We start from the raw sequence: 20,552 nt of genomic DNA, 5'->3' as shown, positions 1-20,552 counted from the left end.
AAAATTTGAGAACTCGCTTCAAATGCAATTTTCGGCTTCGAACTTTGTCAACATAGTGGTAAAGAGAAAGGCCTCACCAAACAGCTCAGAAGTTTTGTGTCAGCATAATTTATGAAACACCTCATCCACTGAAACATACTTACCAGTGCCAAATATTTCCTTTTCCAACTGTCTGTTCAGAATGTCATGCTGCAAAATTCCTAGTGCAGTTAGTGAACTTTACAATTTACACATCCGTTAACAAATTTCAGTGGTGCTAAACAAGCAAAATAATGGTGTGCAGCTCACAATTCATAGAAGATTATGTTTTGTTCGGCACTTGTACTCAGTGTTGTATACTTGTAACTGAGGTGTACTAGAGGTTGATAGAATTAAGTATTGAGATCTGCATATTGGTTGCATTAAAATTTATTTCTTGGTTAGCTTCCAGTTCTACTGGAATTTGGAGTTGTATGCCTCATTTACTGTTATTCTTGTCCAGAACAAAACATTTTGACACACACACAAACATGTCCTGCCATTGTAGTATGAGTGCTGGTTTAGGCTGTGAAGGGTAGGAAGTTAGTAAGGTTCTGACAAGAGGAAGGTGTGTAATTCCATGACAATATCTCATTGAATGATTTGCTCAGGTAGTCCATTACTTATAATCTAATAATAAAAATTTCACTTTTATTTCTTCAACAATATCATGAAAAGAGAAGTTGCTGCTTACCATATAGTGGAGATGCTGAGCCACAGAGGGGCACAACAAAAAGACTCTCATAAATAAAGCTTTTGACCATTAAGGCCTTTGTCAACAATAGATCACACACACACACACACACACACACACACACACACACACACACACACAACAACTACTATAGTAATGTAACGTGATGTCAGTCAAAATTATCATTATTTATTATTTTTGCAGCAGCAGATAACTGGCAGTGAAAATCAAAGCAGGCCAGCAGAGGGTCAGCATGCAAGTCGCAGCACGTCATCCTGCTCTCGTGAATCTAGTACTCAAGTAGATACTAGCTCTGATCACTCAGACAAAGATGAGAAGGCAACTGTTTCATCCGCATCTACTAAAGAAGAACGCATCTTGTTACCAGGGTTTGTTATTTTATGAAAGCACTTTTGCTTCCATGTTTAAAAATTCATTAACAATTGTGCTCTTTCTGACCTCTGAACAGTGTTTAGTTTCATTGTACTGTTTGAGTAAATCCATGTGTGCAACATCCAACAAGGAAATGGTAATTCTGAAATGAGGTAAACATTGACTTGAAAGTGAAGGACTAGGTTTCTCTTTGAAAATGAGGAAACACACCATATTTGACACTTTGTGAATATTTGATGTGTCTTTTTGGGTAAGATGAGTGATATTTTACCTTTGCCAAATATTGGTGATGCAGAAATTTCAGTGCACCACTAAGAGTCGAGCTTCGACTGAAGAACCCAGGATGGAAGCCAGTATGCAGTTTGTCACTAAGAGTTGTAATGCAACAGGTGGTCTCAACAAATAATTAGATATATTTGTTGTTTGAAATGGTACTTGGAGAATGTAGTCTTCTTTGGGCATAACACAGTTTATTTTCCTTAAAGTTTATTTCTACAGTGGCTGTGCATCAGGGAACAGGTGAATTTTTGCCTTGGAAACAGTATTTCATAGATTTTCAGGCTTGAAAGGATAAAAACAATCACTCTTGAGTGTAATCATTTGGTAGGGTTCAGTGATAGGGAATTGCACTGGTAAGGGAGACAGTTTAAGACAATGAGAAATAAGTCTGATAAATAATGAAGATAAGAAAATTAAAACCAGCAAGACAGTTAAAACAGGTTATAAAATGTATGTTGTGACAGCTACATCGAAATCAGACAGACTACAACATTTTAAATCAAGGGTGTCCAACCTTTTAGATTACCTGGGCCATGGAAGAAAATGAGCGTATTTTTGGGGTGCACCTAATATACTTAACACTAACAAAATAACTGCTAAGTGAGGGGGGAAAAAAGATAATTTCTTAATTAATGATTATTTATTCTAAAAAGGCACGATGGAATTAATTTAACATTTTATGTATGAAATTTCATTAATAATTATATGTAAGTAATCACATATCATAAAATTAATGTGACATTTGAGTTTGAATTTGGGAAACTAATTTATCAGAATGTGTTTAAAATAGTGCTTGCTTGCTTTGACAGTAATCACTGGACATTAATAATATGTAACTCGTACTGCATAGGGTGTCAGTCTGTGGGCTGTTAAATGAAGAAATTGGATTGAATTAAGATCATCTCGTCTTGCCTGGAATGCTAGGTGACATGGCTAGATTATTATGACCAAACTGCTGAATACTTTTTACCATTCTGCTGCTATGTTCAGTGTATGCTGCTGTATGCTGTACCAATGAGTTCAATACTCTTATTTATTTCCTTGATCACAGCATTTGGCCACATTCTGTATTATTTTATGCGACTCACTGCAAATAACAGGCCTGTGAGGCATCATTCAAATTGTGGACAGCAACTGAATCTTAATTGTGGCCTCTCATTTTCAGTCACAGTATCAGACATGCTGGTAATAATGCAGCGCTATCTACTGTTAGTTTGTATCGGTTGACAGTAGTTCCAAGACTATGACTTCTAACAAATACCAACCAGAGACAGGGGCCAAGTTGTTGCGGGCAGATAGCACATACAGACAATACAGTACAATCACAGCATGAAGAATTTTCTCTACAGTGTGTGGGGTGTGAGGGGAATGAGCAGGATGACCTCTGCAGTGCAATGCAGTACAATTAAGGGCAAGGAAAGCAGCTTCTGCCATCATGTGCAATACTGACACATTTTGATTTACACTGATCATCTGCCATGATAGAAATTGCATACAAAAGTAGAGAGACTTCATGAAAGCTCATTATAGAGATGTTCGCGTTCAAATTTGGTTCTTATTTGTAGCAATGGATATGGTATCGAATTAAACCTGTTATAACAGAATAACAATACTGTTATGAAAAGGGTAGTTGCTACTCACCTTATAGCAGAGATGCTGAGTCACAGATACACACATGACTGCAGAGTCTGCCTGCTGAGGCCACAGCACCCAGAGACTGTGGTCATGTGTATGAGAGATTGCGTTTGCATGAGGGTGTGTATGTATGTCCTATCTCCAATGAAGGCCTTATTGTACAAAAGCTCATTTTCTGGCAGTCTTTTTGTTGTGCCTATTTTTGACTCAGCATCTCCACTGGTGAGTAGCAACTATCCTTTTCGTAATATTTTTACATTCCATCTTGGATTTTCCATTGTAGAATTACAATACTGTTAGATAACAAACATTGGCAGTAATTGCAATCCACATGAACTACTGTGAAAAAGGCTCTTTATCACAACTGTGCAGAAATAACACAGAATTTCCTTGTATTTCAATAAATTAATTTCGTTATACATCTGCAGATATCTAGTTTTGCAGTTGCAGCTGAATTAGCCATAAAATAACAGACAAGCGTGTGTGACAGATTAGACAGTTACAGAACAAGGCCCTGGGGGCTCAACTATAACACGGGCAGCAATTTTAAGAATGGAATGGACTGATGAGAGAATAGCTTTATATGGTTGGAGTTTCAGGTTTAACGAACAAATATTTTTTTTTTTTTTTTTAAACCAATTGTGTGATAGATGCTCACTTCCTGGGCCACATTGATACTTGCTTTTTGCTGCATGCAGCCCATGGGCCACGGCTTGGACACCCCTGATTTACAGTGAATGTAAAGAATTGTCAGTGTCTTCAAAAATACTGGTGTATCAGATAGACAGCTGGGAAGATTGGACAGATCAGGAATATTTTCCATGGCATAGTAAAACAAACTTTAGAGGCCAGATTAAATTTTGGTATTTTAAAAGTCAACACACTTTGGAGTTCTTGTTTGGTTTTATGCAACGTCATTGTATCTTCTACTTTTGGAATATGAGGAACTTCCGTACACCCCTGGACTATGAGCAATTAATTATTTGGATGAATTACGAGGCCACATAATTGGTGACCCTGTATTTCATTACACAGAACTATCATATCTTTTGGCGAATGGCGCAGGCGGCAAGCAGCTAAATACTGACAGGGAAAATGAGTTACAACAGAACAGTGGAAACTGTGTCAAGACAGTTGCATACACAGCGATGACGACAGGGATTCGGTAGTCGAAATATGCTGATGCCACTGCCATGTGAATCGTGACTAAAGCAGATGGCCCTCATGAGAAATGCTGGTATTATAAACATTTCAACTGATACAGTGTGAAGCGCAAGTCACCGTGCATTTACTCAGATGACCAGAACATGCTAACATCAGCATCCTGCCCAGTAACACACATTGTACCATATGGAAAAGACTGTATCTGTCAGATGGGAACATTGCAATGACATTCTTTGTAGATGTTGGATCATACATCAACAAACTGCCTGTCAGCCACAAACCTCACAACAAGTGACTAGAAGAAAAGCACAGATGACTCCGATATATAAGAAGGGTAAAAGAATGGATCTGCGAAATTACAGACTAATATCTGTAACTTCTGTTCATTGCAGAATCCTGAACGTATTCCTAGTTCAAATAGAATAAACTTTCTTGAGACTGAGAAGTTTACGTCCATGAATCAGCATGGTTTTAGAAAGCATTGCTCGTGTGAAACTCAGTTTGCCCTTTCCTCACAGGATACACTGGAAACTATGGATGAAGGGCAGTAAGCAGATTCCGTATGCCTAGATTTCTGAAGAGCCCCATTGGAGGCTGTTAACAAGGGTACAAAAATATGGAGTAAATTCACGCAAATGTGAGTGGCTCGAAGACTTTTTAAGTAATAGAACCCAGTATGTTGCCCTCGACAGCAGGTGTTCATCGGAGACAAGGGCATCATCAGTACAGCCCCTGGGAAGTGTGATAAGATCACTGTTGTTCTCTATATACATAAATGATTTGGTGAGCAGGGTAGGCAGCAATCTGCAGTCGTTTGCTGATGATGCCATGGTGTACAGTAAGGTGTTGAATTTGAGTGTTCATTGAAAGATACAAGACAACTTAAACAAAATTTCTAGTTGGTGACATGAATGACTGCTAACTCTAAATGTGGAAAAATGTAACTTTCACGTATGAGTAGGAAGAACAAACCTGTAATGTTTGGATACGGTATTACTAGCATCCTGCTTGACACAGTCAAGTTATTTTTTATATCTGGGTGTAACATTGCAAAGTGATGTGAATTGGAACAAGCATATGAGAACTGTGGTAGAAAAGACGAATGGTTGGCTTCTATTTATTGGGAGAATTTTAGGGAAGAGTGGTTCACATGTAAAGGAAACTGCCCATAGGATGCCAGTGCAATCTATTCTTGAATACTGCTTGAGTATTTGGGATCCGTACCAGGTCGGATTGAAGAAAGACATCGAAGCAGTTCAGAATCAGCCTGCTTGTTACCGGTAGGTTAAAATAACACATAAGTGTTACGGAGATGCTTCGAGAACTCTAAATGGGAATCCCTGGAGGGAAGGCGACTTTCTTTTCGAGAAACATTACCGAGAAAATTTAGAGAACCGGCATTTGAAGCTGACGGCTGGATGATTCTACTGCCTCCAACATACATTGCGCATAAGGACCACAAAGATAAGATACGAGAAATTAGGGCTCATATGGAAGCATATAGAGAGTCATTTTTCCCTTGCTCTATTTGTGAGTGTGACAGGTAAGGAAATGGCTAGTAGTGATACAGGTACCCCCCCCCGCAACGCACCATACGGTGGTGTGCGGAGTATCTATATAGTTGTAGATGTAGATGTACAGACATGCTTGAAGGCAGCTAATAATCCACAGTCAACTCTTACATATACAAAGTTTGCACCATCGATGTTGGTTTCTCCAGTCAATTAACATGGTCTTTTGTAGTTGCTGATGTCTCCGAACCTGTATTAGGTACTGACTTTCTAGCATGCTGAAGACACTTTAACTAAGCTTAATAGACAACAGTACTGTATCCGGAGCTAGAGCTCATCGAGCTTACGGTATGCTACTGAGGACAGACAACACAAGTCCATCAAAGTAACGTAGTACACCTGTATCGTGGAACCCTTCTGGCGACTGCAAGTAAGTCTGCGAACGAGTTGCAAGTACAGGTTCACTATAAGGCATCGAGCCAATACAGTGCACTCCATCTTCTCTGCACCAGGACAATCCGTCTTACTACATGCATGCAGAATCACACCAGAATGGCTGGCAGAGATGAAGGTGATTTTTGAGGAAATCTTACAGTCTGGAATTATTCTCTAGTTGAACTGCTTGCTCCTACTCCTGCTTCATAAGAAAGATGGCTGGTGGAGGTCATCTTTTTTTTGCTGGACTTTAGACCCAAGAACAACCTCCGAGGAGTATCGAGTGTCCAACATAAAAAACTTCACATGTGTGCTGGCCAGGGCAAAGGTTTTTTAGTGCCCTTGAACTGTTAAGAAGCATACAACCAGATGCCTGTAGCTACAAGTTACATGACAAAGTCAGCAGTGATCACATCTTTTTGTTTATTTGATTTTTATTCATTCTTATTGGCCTGGATGGCATTTTAGCATACTCCCCTAGTGCTCAAGTGTGTGCACAGCATCTGTGTATAGTATGCCACCAATTGCCATTTAACCATGGAGTAGTGTTGCATGAAAACCAATGCATCATAGGAGAGACTCAAGTTACCTTCCTGGGCTGTACCATTTTGGCCAACAGCATTTGCCCATTGGCAGAAAAAGTTATGTTACAATCTATGCAAAGCCAACATAGTATCAGCAGTCGAGACAGAGAATAGTAAACTTTTACCGACGTCAACTCTCCGCAATGGCTGCTGTGCAGACACCATTCACGGATGCCCTCGCGAGCTATGCGTGCATTCACAAGACACGGATATGTTAAGTGGACACCCAAAATAGGCAAGGCATTCAGTTTCCTCCAGGCAGGCTTAAGGTGGACACTGTTACTCGCTCACCCAGTTTCCCATGCATACCTGCATGTAGTTGTTAATGCAAGTGAGTTGGCAATCACTGCAGCACTCCACCAAGTACGACAATGGCAGCCACTGAAGTTTTTCTCTAAACAGCTGCAGTTGTCTCCACAGAAGTAGGGTGTGTGTATATAGGGACAGTTGCAAATATACGAGGTAGTCATGTACTTCTGACCTCAATACAGTCTCGAGCAGCAGCCATTTGTACAGAGTACAAATCCATTACCTGTGCATTAAGAATGTTGGCAACAAATGTTTACCTACACAGTTTCAAAATAGTAAGTTTGTGAGCCAGTTTGTGGCAGACATTCACCGCATGCCAAAAATTTTGGGGCTGACTACTTTTCTTGTATTTGTGGGGTGGTAAAGATTATAAACTATAAAGAACTCGCTGCGGAGCAGACCATGAACCTACAGTTACAACAGCTATTAAAAAATCCATTGACAGGGTGAAACCTCAAAGATGATTTGTGCGCCCAACTCTTTTAAGTTGGAATTGTTGCGTGACATTTCCCAGTGCAAACCACAACCATACATTCAGAAGAAGTGCTGAAAGAAGCTTTTACAGCATCCACAGCTTATCATACCTGGGGGCTAACATTTCAATCAGATTACCTGTGGTCTGCTTTGTGTGCCCTTCTGTGGAGGAGGATGCACATGCGGGGGGGCACATTCGTGTGTTCCATGCCAACTAAGTAAAGTGGGCCATCATGTATGTGCTGACATCAGTAGCTTTTGAGCTGTCCCTGTGGCATTGATACGTGTTTGTGTACTTATGCATCGTAAGAGCAGCAGATAGTACATGTGAACACTCTGGTATGTTTTGTGTTGCCGCACTGTGGAAGTTCCTATGCTTTAGAATTTTAGTTTGCTTTTATCTGACTTCTCTGTATCTTCTATTTTCAGAATTAAGGTAACTTATGTACCTGAACTACATGTGATTATTTCTGTGCCTAAATAAAGAGGCCACAAGTAAATTTTCTTGGGCTGAAATTAAATCTATTAATGGCCGTACAGTCCCCACTTAAATGTCCTTAGGTAAAGTTGCAGTTTCTTTCTTGCACCAATTACAATGGCAAAAACATAGGTACATTTTTAAAAAAGAGTTATATATTGCCTTATAATAAGAAACTAGATTATTTGGTTCTGGTCAATAAGAAGAGAAGTGGTACAGGCTTCATTTATTTGAATATCATGGAATTCCATATTTTGAATTTTACTGGAGTACTCTATTTCAAATTGCTGGCTACAATTACAAACATTGGTGTTCATGAGGTACCGGGTACACTTCGTATGGTAAAGTTCATCACTCCTTTGTAGTTTGATACTGTTATTTCGAACAAGAGTTCCTTAAACATTTTTGTAAAATTCAGGATGGAACGTAAAATGGTATGAAAGGATAGTTGCTACTCACCATAAAGCGGATGTGCTGAGTCGCAGATAGGCACCATAAAAGACTGTCGGAAAGTGAGCTTTCAGCCAACAAGGCCTTTGTCAAAAATAGAAAACACAAACACACTCAAGCAACTCACACACACGTGACCACAGTCCCTTGCAGCTGAAGCCAGACTATGAGCAGCAATGCATGATGGAGAGGCAACCAGATCGGGGTAAGGGGAGGCTGGGACGAGTTGGGGGAGGGATAGCAGTGTAGGTGTGGGGGACAGTAAACTGCTGCTAGTGGGAGCATACAGGAACAAGGTGGAGAGAGGGTAGTGCAGCTACAGGTGGAGAGAGGGTTGTGCAGCTAGGAGGTGGATGGAGGGTGAGGGAGTGAAGGGGGTAGTGGAAAAGGAGAGAAGTAAAAAGACTGGGTGCATTGGTGGGGTAGAGGGCTGTATAGTGCTGAAATGGGAACAGGCAGGGGTTGATGGGTGAGGACAATGACTAATGAAGAGTGAGACCAGGAGGATTACGGGAACGTAGGGTATATTGCAGGGAAAATTCCCACCTGTGCAATTCAGGAAAGTTGGTGTTGGTGGGAAGAATCCATATGGCACAGGCTGTGTGAAGCAATCATTGAAATCAAGGATGTTGTGTTGGGCAGCATACTCAGCAACAGGGTGGTCCATTTGATTCTTGGCCACAGCTTGTCGGTGGCCATTCATGCGGACAGACAGCTTGTTGGATGTCATGCCCACATAGAATTCAGCATAGTGGTTGCAGCTTAGCTTGTAGATTATATGACTGTTTTCACAGGTAGCCCTGCCTTTGATGGGATAGGTGAAGTTTGTGACTGGACTAGAGTATGTGGTGGTGGGAGGATGTACGGGACAGAACTTGCATATAGGTCTGTTAGAGGGATCTGATCCATGAGGCAAGGGGTTGGGAGCATTAGTTGTGTAGGGATGGATGAGGGTATGATGTAGGTTTGATGGACAACGGAATACCACTTTGGCGGGAGGGGGGATAGCGTGTAGGTCATTTCTCATTTCAGGACACGACAAGAGGTAGTGAGAACCCTGGTGGAGAATGTAATTCAGTTGCTCCAGTCCTGGGTGGTACTGAGTCGTGAAGAGAATGCTCCTCTGTGGCTGGACGATGGGACTTTGGGAGGTGGTGGGTGACTGGAAAGAAAATGCACGGGAGATCTGTTTTTGTACAAAGCTGGGGGGGGCTAACTATGGTCTGTAAAGGCCTCAGGAGACCCTCAGTATGTTTCAAGAGGGACCACTCGTCACTGCAGCTGCGACAGACACGGTTGGCTAGGCTGTATGGAAGCGACTTCTGGGTATGGAATGAAGGTATTGCTGGTGGCTGATAGGAAGGAGGTTGTTGGTTTGGAATCTGTAGGGCATTGGGAAAGGAAGTGTTCAATAGCAATTAGGCCATGGGCATTAGGGATGTTAGTGTAAATGGAGGTGGCATCAGTAATGACGAGCAGGGCTCCATGTGGTAAAGAAACCGGAACTGTGGAGAGTCGGTGGAGGAAACGGTTGGTATCTTTTATACAGAAATGTAGGTTGTGGGTAATAGGCTGAAGATGTTGGTCTACAAGAGCAGAGATTCTCACAGTGGGGTCATAGTAACTGACCAGGGAGGCGTCCTGGGTGGTTGGGTTTATGGACTTACCATTAGCCCCTTCTGTGTTCCGATTCCAGCACTACACAGCCCTCCATTCCACCAGTGCACCCAGTCTTTTTGCTTCTCTCCTTTTCCACTACCCCTCCGCTCCCTCTCCCTCACCCTCAGTGTGACCTCCTGACTCCACCTAGCTGCCCTACCCTCTCTCCACTTTGTCCCTTCGCACACCCACTAGCAGTGCTTTACTGTTCCCAACCCCTACCCTGCTATCCCTCCCCTCCCCAGCCTCTTCCTTACCCGCACCAGCCAGGTTGCTTCTCCCATCATGCACTGCTGCTCACAGTCTGGCTTCATGCTGACTGCGACTCAGCATCTCTGCTATATGATGATTAGCAACTATTCTTTTCATAGTACTGTTAAACATTCTTGTGACAAATAGTTCAATGTGAACAGTAATCTCATTATTTATGCAGCAGAAAGTAACATCTGATCTGAGTACATCATTAGAGTTGCTTAAAAAGTTGTTTTAAGTTCGATTGAATATAGATCTATCAAAGCTGACATTTGATTCAAAGGCATTTACAGATTGCTATCACTTTTTGTGTTTTTATGTAATTGACAGACTCAGAAGGTAAGGATCACTAGTCTTCTCATATTGAAACGTAGTATAATTGTAGTTGTATTTTTAGTTGTTATCTATACACTTCAATGTATTCTGCTCAATTTTGCTGTTTTCATTTCATTCACAATGTCCCAACAACCAACCCAGCTGTCTTCTTCAGGTGCTGCGAGTTTCCCTGTTACATTTACTCGTTGCCTGGACTCCAACCAGACTTTGAACCATTTCTGTCTGGTGCTGCTATTTATACTTGTGTTTGATTCCCGAAGACCATCGTCCTTCGATTCTATTTTGTTTTTCATGGCAATAATACAGCAGAGATAAAGGTAACCTGATTGGTTGTCGAAGTATTATGCATAAAATGGAAGCAACAACTCAGCTGAACACACGGAAGCAGGCTATTAATCAATCATACCAAGAAAACAGTCATACCTTAGGTGTAACCACAATGGAGGGGTATATGTTTAGAGGCCAGACAAATGTATAGTTCCTGAAGAGGAGCAGCAGCGTTTTCAGTAGTTGCAGGTGCAGTGGTCAGGATGACTGACTGAACTGAACATCAACCAAAACAGCATTGCTGTGCTGGTACTGTGAACAGCTGAAAGCAAGGGGAAACTACAGTCATACTTTTTCCTGAGGGCATACAGCTTTACTGTACGGTTAATGATGATGGTAAAATATTCCGGAGGTAAAATAGTCCCCCATTCAGATCTCCAGGTGGGGACTACTCAAGAGGATGTTATTATCTGGAGAAAGAAAACTGACATCCTGTGGATTGGGACTGTCAGATCCCTTAATCGGGCAGGTAGGTTAGAAAATCTTTAAAGAGAAATGGGTAGGTTAAAGTTAGATAGAGTGGGAATAACTGAAGTTCGGTGACAGGAGGAATAGGATTTCTGGTCAGGTGAACACAGTGTTAAAAATACACAATCATATATGGGTAATACAGGAGTAGGTTTAATAATGAATAAAAAATAGGAACAGGGATAAGCTACTACAAACAGCATAGTGAACGCATTATTGTAGCCAAGACAGAACAAAGCCCATGCCTACCACAGCAGTACAAGTTTATATGCCAACTAGCTACGCAGATGAGGAGATTGAGGAAATGTATGATGAGATAAAAGAAATTGTTCAGATAGTTACGGGAGCCGAACATTTAATAGTCATAGGGGCCGGAATTCGATAGTACGAGAAGGAAAAGTAGTAGGTGAATATGGGCTGGGGTAAGGAACCTGATGGCAGTTATATGAGTCGAGGGGCATGAAAGGGAAGCAGTGGTTGGGAAGGGTGTGAGACAGGGTTGTAGCCTCTCCCCAATGTTATTCAATGAGTATATTGAGCAACCAGTAAACGAAACAAAAGAAAAATTCGGAGTAGATATTAAAATCCATGGAGAAGAAATAAAAACTTTGAGGTTCGCGATGACATTGTAATTCTGTCAGAGACAATAAAGGATTAGAAGAGCAGTTGAATGGAATGGATAGTATCTTGAAAGCAGGATATAAGATGAACATCAACAAAAGCAAAACGAGGATCATGCAACGTAGTCGAATTAAGTCGGGTGATGCTGAGGGAATTAGATTAGGAAATGAGGCACTTAAAGTAGTAAAGGGGTTTTGCTATTTGGGGAGCAAAATAACTGATGATGGTCGAAGTAGAGAGGATATAAAATGTATGCTGGCAATGGCAAGGAAAGCGTTTCTGAAGAAGAGAAATTTGTTAACATCAAGTATAGATTTAAGTTTCAGGAAGTCGTTTCTGAAAGTATTGTATGGAGTGTAGCCATGTATGGAAGTGAAACATGGACAATAAATAATTTGGACAAGAAGAGAATAGAAGCTTTCGAAATGTGGTGCTACAGAAGAATGCTGAAGATTAGATGGGTAGATCACATAACTAATGAAGAGGTATTGAATAGCATTGGGGAGAAGAGGGGTTTGTGGCACAACTTGACAAGAAGAAGGGACCGGTTGGTAGGACATGTTCTGAGGCATCAAGGGATCACAAATTTAGCATTGGAGGGCAGCGTGGAGGGTAAAAATCGTAGAGGGAAGCCAAGAGATGAATACACTAAACAAATACAGAAGGATGTAGGTTGCAGCAGGTACTGGGAGATGAAGAAGCTTGCACAGGGTAGAGTAGCATGGAGAGCTGCATCAAACCAGTCTCTGGACTGAAGACCTCAACAACAACAACAACAACAACAACAACAACAAGGAATGAAAGAGGAAGCCACCTGGTAGAATTTTGCATGGAGCATAACTTAATCATAGCTAAACTTGGTTTAAGATTCATGGAAGAGGTTGTATACATGGAAGAGGCCTGGAGACACTGGAAGGTTTCAGATAGATTATATAATGGTAAGACAGAGATTTAGGAAGCAGGTTTTAAATTGCAAGGCATTTCCCAAAGCAGAAGTGGAGTATGACCACAATCTAGCAGTTATGAACTGTAGATTAAAACTGAAGTAACTGCAAAAAGGTGGAAATTTAAGGAGATGGGACCTGGATAAACTGACAGAACCAGAGGTTGTAGAGAGTTTCAGAGAGAGGGAATGATTGACAGGGACGGGGGAAAGAAATATTGTAGAAGAAGAATGGGTAGCTTTGAGAGATGAAATAGTGAAGGCAGCAGAGGATCAAGTAGGTAAAAAGTTGACGGCTGGTAGAAATCCCCGTGTATCAGAAGAGATATTGAATTTAATTGATGAAAGGAGAAAATATCAAAATGCAGTAAATGAAGCAGGCGAAAAGGATGATAGACGTCTCAAAAATGAGATCGACAGGAAGTGCAAAATTGTTAAGCCTGGATGGCTAGAGGACAAATGTAAGGATGTAGAGGCATCTATCACTAGGGGTAAGATAGATACTGCCTACAGGAAAATCAAAGAGACCTTTGGAGAAAAGAGAACTATGTGAATATCAAGATGTCAGATGGAAAACCAGTTCTAGCAAAGAAGGGAAGGCAGAAAGGTGGAAGGAGGATATAGAGGGTCTATACAAGGGCAATGTACTTGAGGGCAGTACTATAGAAATGGAAGAGGACCTTTATGATGATGAGATGGGAGATACAATACTGCGTGAAGAATTTGACAGACCACTGAAAGATGTAAGTCAAAACAAGGCCCCAGGAGTAGACAACATCCCATTAGAACTACTGATAGTCTTGGGAGAGCCAGCCGTGACAAAACTCTACCATCTGGTGAGACAGGCAAAATACCCCCAGACTTCAAGAAGAATATGTTAATTCCAATCCCTAAGAAAGCAAGCGTTGACAGGTGTGAAAAATACTGAACTATCAATTTAATAAGTCACGGCTGCAAAATATTAATACGAATTCTTTACAGACAAATGGAGAAACTGATAGAAGCCGACCTCAGGGAAGATCAGTTTGGATTCTGTAGAAATGTTGGAACACGTGAGGCAATACTGACCCTGTGACTTATCTTAGAAGATAGATTAAAGAAAGCCAAACATACATTTCTAGCATTTGTAGACTTAGAGAAAGCTTTTGACAGTGTTGACTGGAATACTCTCTTTCAAATTCTAAAGGTGGCATGGGTCAAATACAGAGAGCAAAAGGCTATTTACAATTTGTACAGTAGCCAGATGACAGTCATAAGAGTTGAGAGGCACGAAAGGGAAGCAGTGGTTGAGAAGGGAGTGAGACAGGGTGTGTAGCTTATCTTCGATGTTATTCAATCTGTATATTGATCAAGCAGTAAAGAAACAAAAGAAAAATTAGGATTAGGAATTAAAATCCATGGGGAAGAAATAAAAACATTGAGCTTTGCTGACGACGTCGTAATTCTGTCAGAGACAGCAAAGGACCTGGAAGAGCAGTTGAACAGAATGGATAGTGTCTTGAAAGGAGGATAGAAGATGAACATCATCAAAAGCAAAATGAGGATAACAGAATGTAGTCGGATTAAATCAGGTGATGCTGAGGGAATTAGATTAGGAAATTACACACTAAAAATAGCAGATGAGTTTTGCTATTTGGGGAGAAAAATAACTGATGATGGTCAAAGTAAAGAGGAAATAAAATGTAGGCTGGTTATGGCAAAGAAAAGTGTTTCTGAAGAAGAGAAATTGGTTAACATCAAGTGTAGATTTGTGTTGGGAAGTCTTTTCTGAAAGTATTTGTATGGAGTGTAGCCATGTATGGAAATGAAACATGGACAATAAATAGTTTAGACAAGAAGAGAATAGAAGCTTTCGAAATGTGGTGCTACAGATGATTGCTTAAGATTAGATGGCGTAGATCACATAACTGATGAGGAGGTACTGAATGGAATTGGGGAGAAGACGAACTTGTGGCACTACTTGAGTAGAACATTCTGAGGCTTATGGGATCATCAATTTAGTATTGTAGAGAAGCGTGGAGGGTAAAAATCTTAGAGGGAGACCAAGGCATGAATACACTAAACAGATTCAGAAGGATGTAGGTTGCAGTAGTTACTTGGAGGTGAAGAAGCTTACAGAGGATACAGTAGCATGGAGAGCTGCATCAAACCAGTCTGTGGACTGGTTGTTGTTGTTGTTGTTGTTGTTGCTAACGTGATTGGTTGCTTTGCAAGAATTCTATATGCAAAATTTTAACTGTTGGTACAAACTGAAAGTTCTTAAAAAGCAAAGTATCAAAATATGTGACATGAATAGCTGTATCTTTTGATTGCATTGATTTATGTTTTTTATACCTCCAGGAGACTGTAAACCTTATGGCATAAAGTTCAGCTTGATATGTGTACAGACAGATGGATAACATGTTGATCATATAAGGGTTCCATTTTTACTGATTGAGGTATGGAAACCTAAAAACAGAGAAACCATTAGCTACTGCCTGAATCTGTTCACCTACACTCTGTCAGGTTTGATTGCTTGTGTTATGCACAAGAATCAGGTGTGTGGAATACTCCATCTACCTATCAAAATCATATTATTGCAGGGCATATAATAATCAAGGTCTTGCAAATAGGAGTTTAACAACGGTTACAAATGCAGTGTGTTATATACTGATTAAATGACCAGACCAAGAAATGACTGACTGGAAGTATTGTGTGGCGACTGGACACTAAATGTATTTTGACATGCAAAGTAACTATAACACAGGGCACCACCTCGGCAAAACCTAGTATACTCTCCCAGTTTGTGTAGTGTACGGTGAAATTTGGTCATCAGGAAGCTAACATTTAACAACAGGATGGATGTAGCAATGATGGTGTTCTGGACAGAGGAACTGTTTGGCTCTGGGGTATAGAATGTGTGTATGGGCATTGTCACATGTGGTAAATAATCACAGCTGTAAATGGTGTTCTGCAGGCACAAGTTGATCAGTGCACCTGACAACTACCTAAAGAGTGCGAATCACAGCACACTTTCCTGGGGCACGTGTACAGTTATTTTTACTTCTCTTAGTGACGCTCTATCCAAGATAACATGATGTGTTCTCCATACCAAAGAATTCTTAATTCAGTCAGTTTCATTTGACAGCCCAGATGATTGTACTTTAATTAACAAGTGTTGGTCTGATACGGAGCCAAATACTTTTTGGAAGTTAAGAAGTATTGCAACCCCCTATTTACCTTGATCCTTGGCTTTCAAGATGTGATGCTATTATAAAAGCGTGAGTTGTGTTTCATGTGACCAATGTTTTTGGAATCCACGCTAGTTGGCACAGAGGAGGTAGGTTTGTGATATGTCATTACATTTGAGCTCAGTATATGTTCTAAGATTTTTCAGCAGATTCACATTGATTTCTGACAATAATTTTGCAAATCACATCTTCTACCCATCTTGTATACGGATGTGACCTGTGCTTTCTTCCTGAAACTTGATCTTTGAATGCGTGCTGCAATGTTTCATACAGTTCTTGATGACAAACATGTAATGCAATAAGAAATGAACCATACAAAATGTCCAGGGGTATCTGATGGTGTGTGTAATGCAAACATGGAATGAACAAGCCAGCAGAACTAATTTTCATTTTTAACACTTCGACACTGTTCTGCTTCAATCTGTCCTACATTGATGATACTGTTGTCACACTTCTTCCATCATGCTGTCCTCACTGGCCAGAATGAGAGCTGTTTACTAACATCCAGTGGTCTCCACCTCTCTTGTGCATGAATCACAGCAAGAAAAAAACCATTTTCATTATTTCTTTTGCATATCTTGAGCATTTATTACCACTGAAGATTTAACATATAGATAATAAATTGTTGTAAATGTGTTATCAAAAAAAAAAAAAAATGGTTCAAATGGCTCTGAGCACTGTGGGACTTAACAGCTGTGGTCATCAGTCCCCTAGAACTTAGAACTATTTAAACCTGACTAACCTAAGGACACCACACACATCCATGCCTGTGACTGTAGCAGTCGCGCGTTCCGGACTGCGCGCCTGGAACCGCGAGTGTTATAAAAAAAAAAGGCAGATTTTGACATGACAAAGTAAAGTGTTCCTATATGAGGGACACAAAAATCGGGAAGTGCTTGATTCATATCAAGGTTAGCCAGAAAACTTGAATCCTCAAGGTAGATAAATGAAAGTATTGTTGTGGCATTCAAATTTAGCATTCCCTTCTACCTCAACACTGTACAGTTGTGTTAATAAATGTAAATGGTCAACTGTCCTTATAAAGCAAAGAATACTTAGAGTATAACACAGATAATTTCTAAAGAAATGCTACAGATAAATCAATCAGTAAATTTTAATGTGCTGGCAAAATAGTTAGAAATTGCTCTCACTTGAGAGGGAAGACTACTTACAAAGTTCCATTTAAATAAGTTGGCACTTCGCAGCAGGAAGGTTGACTGCTCCCACCCACAAGTTTTCATCTATTTCAAGAGGAGGGAGGGGAAACCTGAATAATATATAAATCTCAAACAGTGCAATGTCCCCAGGATGGAATAACAACAATATAGAAAGAATAGATTGCTGCTCACTGTATAGAGGAGGTGTTGAGTTATGACTCAGTGCCTCCTCTATGTAGTGAGGAGCTGTGTAGCCTTTCCATACATAAATTTCATGATGTTTACAGTATTTTTGTGGGAAGTAGAGCTTAGCTTCATATTTGTTTTGGGTCACATGCTGATAAATCCTCACTAATGTGAAACTCTTCTCTCCTACTGAACAAGTGCTCATATTTCGTAAGGTATCCATTTCAGAGCACATGTTTATTGGACATTTTTTCTAGTTTTGGTCTGTACAATCACCTCTTATAAGCTGCCTACAACACAATCTTAGTAACAACAGTACCAGTACATGTGTTCCACTGTCAGAGGTATCGGAATGATTTTGCATGTAACTTTTGACTTTGTTTCTGGACCAGGGTCCCTTACCTCAAATTAAGACATGTACTCTTTTCCCTCATCCCTGAAACTTGTAACATAATCATGGAATCACCATGTATCATAGTGATGACTTCAGCAGTGCGCAAAGTAGTACATTGTTTTCTAGTACATAAATAAAAATTAAATAGGAGGAGACCGCAGCAGCAGTGACACTGTAGCATCAGTCTTAAGTTGTTCAGTGAATAAAGATGTGGAGTGTAAATTTACATGTATTCTCATATTGTATCTCTAGCATGATGTACATTATTCTTGCAAAGTATGCTTTATTCACATTAAAAATGTTTTTGAGGCATATGTTGCTGAATTACTTAGGTGTAAATAGTAGTGTATTATCTCCAGTACTAGCAGGGAGGTATAAGCTTATTACTCACAGCATCTGACTAAAAGAACAAACATTGTGTGTAAAATGCTATTGTGAACTACACTGGCTAGCCAAAAGCGTACATTCTCCTCTCATTGTGGTTTTATTAATATATCTAACTCTCTTTTTTTCAATTACAGGTTTCCAATTCAAGATCTTAAAGGCCACACAATGGATATTCGCACTCCTGACGGAAATATTGTAAAGATAAGTGCTCCTATTAATGGTGAACAGGACCTTTCCAAGACACTTGGAGTTGAAATGGTCCAAAACATGTACAAGGTATGAAAACTCTGTGTGAAAGTATACAGTGTAGAGTAGCTTCGTATTTGATTCTTACAGCATTTGCAACTGTTGATCAATATCTTTTATGATTTTGAGCAGCTTGGCAGATTTTACTGTGTCATTGCTGGTGACTGACATTTATGTTGCTCGTCTCCAAGTGTAGGTATCATCATTTAGATTTGACAAATTGTCTGTGCCTTTATTAAACAGTAATGGGAGTGGCCATACACAGCTTAACAGTATGGTGGAATAATGTGGGGAGAGGGGGAGGATAAATTACATGTGGTTTATTTCAGTATGATAAGAGTTGACATCAGTTAAACACTTAATTGAGATTTTAAGTTTTGTGTTGCCTGCTGTACTGTGAAATCATTCCACTAATATTAGGGGCTGCAGTTGTGTGCTGGTTCAACTGAACCTTGTTAGTATCAATCCTGCTACAAAGTGTGCTAGCCCCACAAGGTATCCAGGAGAAGGTTTGTAAGGTAGGAGAGGTACTGACAGAAGTAAAGCTGAGAGAGCAGGTCATGAGTCATGCTTGTAGAGACAGTCAGTGATCACTTCCCTGTGGAAAACAAAAGATCCTAGGTTTGAGTCCCGATCTGCCACACAATTTTAATTTGCCAGGAAACTGCACACACTGCTGCAGACTGGAAATTTGTTTTAGAATATTGAGTCCTGATTTGTTGAGGTTATAAACACAGACGGGGTTCGTTTATGACTAAGAAAAATAAAATGTCTCTGAATTTGGAAGACCTGTATGACAGGCATTGCATTTAGTTTTCAGTCTGTATTAATTGACTGCAAAGAGGAGCATGTGTTAGTTGAAGCTTGTATCATTTTCATTCTCAGTTATGTTAATATAACCCTTTATTTTCTTTGCAATTGTCCCAGTGTTTGTACCGTCCAGTTTTTTGTAATTGGGAATGGCTTCTAATTTCTTTGCTCTTTATGTTTTAATTTGTCCTTATGTTCATCAAAATGTTTTACCCTGTACCAGTGCAGATTTTTGTAGTTCATTTATGGAAGAAATATACCTCCATTTCCTCTTAATTCGTTAACCGTAGCCTTGTTCGTATGCTCCTTGCTGTTGTTATTGCTGTTATGAATGTTTGCATGTTTGTGTATATGGGTTAGTTCTTTTTCAGATCTTTGTTATTGACCAAGAAGGATATTCAGTCATGCTGAACTTAATAGACTCCAGTACCTAGATGTTTAAGGATTCGTTACACAAACTGCAGCCCACAGAGACTAATTCACTTTCCCTCAACACTGATCCACAAGTAGTTGCTGCAAATAATTGCAGCAATCAGGAAAACATTGTTGTCTCTCCATCTGACACTGAAAGGGCTACTGACTGTTAAAACTTTCGCTGTTCACTAAATATCTCACACATATTTTCTTCTTTGACTATCTGGTGTACAAGCAGCAAAAATACTGGGCCACCGTAGACAAATTGTTAGAGAAATTAATCCTCTCGCAATGGCAGCTTAAAAACCAAGCCAGGGCATGATGATCACCCAGGTAAAGTGGGTCACTGAATGAGAAAATGCAAGAATCAGACACTTACTGTGTGTTCATCTATGCCCTGTGTGCTAGTAGGGCTTACTTTATGGCTACTTTGAGACTCACTTGGTTGAAATGTTAGAATCACAGTGACGTCATCTGGTTACCAACAAATATGTTGCACAGAAGCTATTAAAGATTTAAGAACGTGCATATCAAGCGCTCACCATCTACCGCTAACTGAGAATGATAGACCAATTTTTCCAACAAGTTCTTTTAAATCACTCATATTCATCTTTTGCAAGTTGAAATGACAATTTCACCCATTTTAGAATGAAGATAGAAACCACAAAATTACCTTTGATGAGCATATGGACTCAAGC

The 20,552-nt window shown here is 40.1% G+C and overlaps 1 protein-coding gene across 7 annotated transcripts in view; it reads left to right on the top strand.

Annotated features, from left to right (window-relative positions):
• The window catches only part of LOC124775117 (zinc finger protein 28-like), a 209,346-nt gene that overhangs the window by 102,289 nt on the left and 86,505 nt on the right, over positions 1 to 20,552 (top strand). For all 7 annotated transcript variants that reach the window (XM_047249954.1, XM_047249955.1, XM_047249957.1 and 4 more), the window contains 2 exons: positions 917 to 1,101; positions 18,519 to 18,660. In XM_047249954.1, coding sequence (XP_047105910.1) covers positions 917 to 1,101; positions 18,519 to 18,660 — 327 coding nt within the window. The remainder of the gene's footprint in view (positions 1 to 916; positions 1,102 to 18,518; positions 18,661 to 20,552) is intronic.

Source organism: Schistocerca piceifrons, chromosome 2 (genome assembly GCF_021461385.2).
Source record: "Schistocerca piceifrons isolate TAMUIC-IGC-003096 chromosome 2, iqSchPice1.1, whole genome shotgun sequence".
NCBI lineage: Eukaryota > Metazoa > Arthropoda > Insecta > Orthoptera > Acrididae > Schistocerca > Schistocerca piceifrons.
The sequence above is the reverse complement of the archived record's forward strand: the minus strand, read 5'-3'. Positions and strand labels throughout refer to the sequence as shown.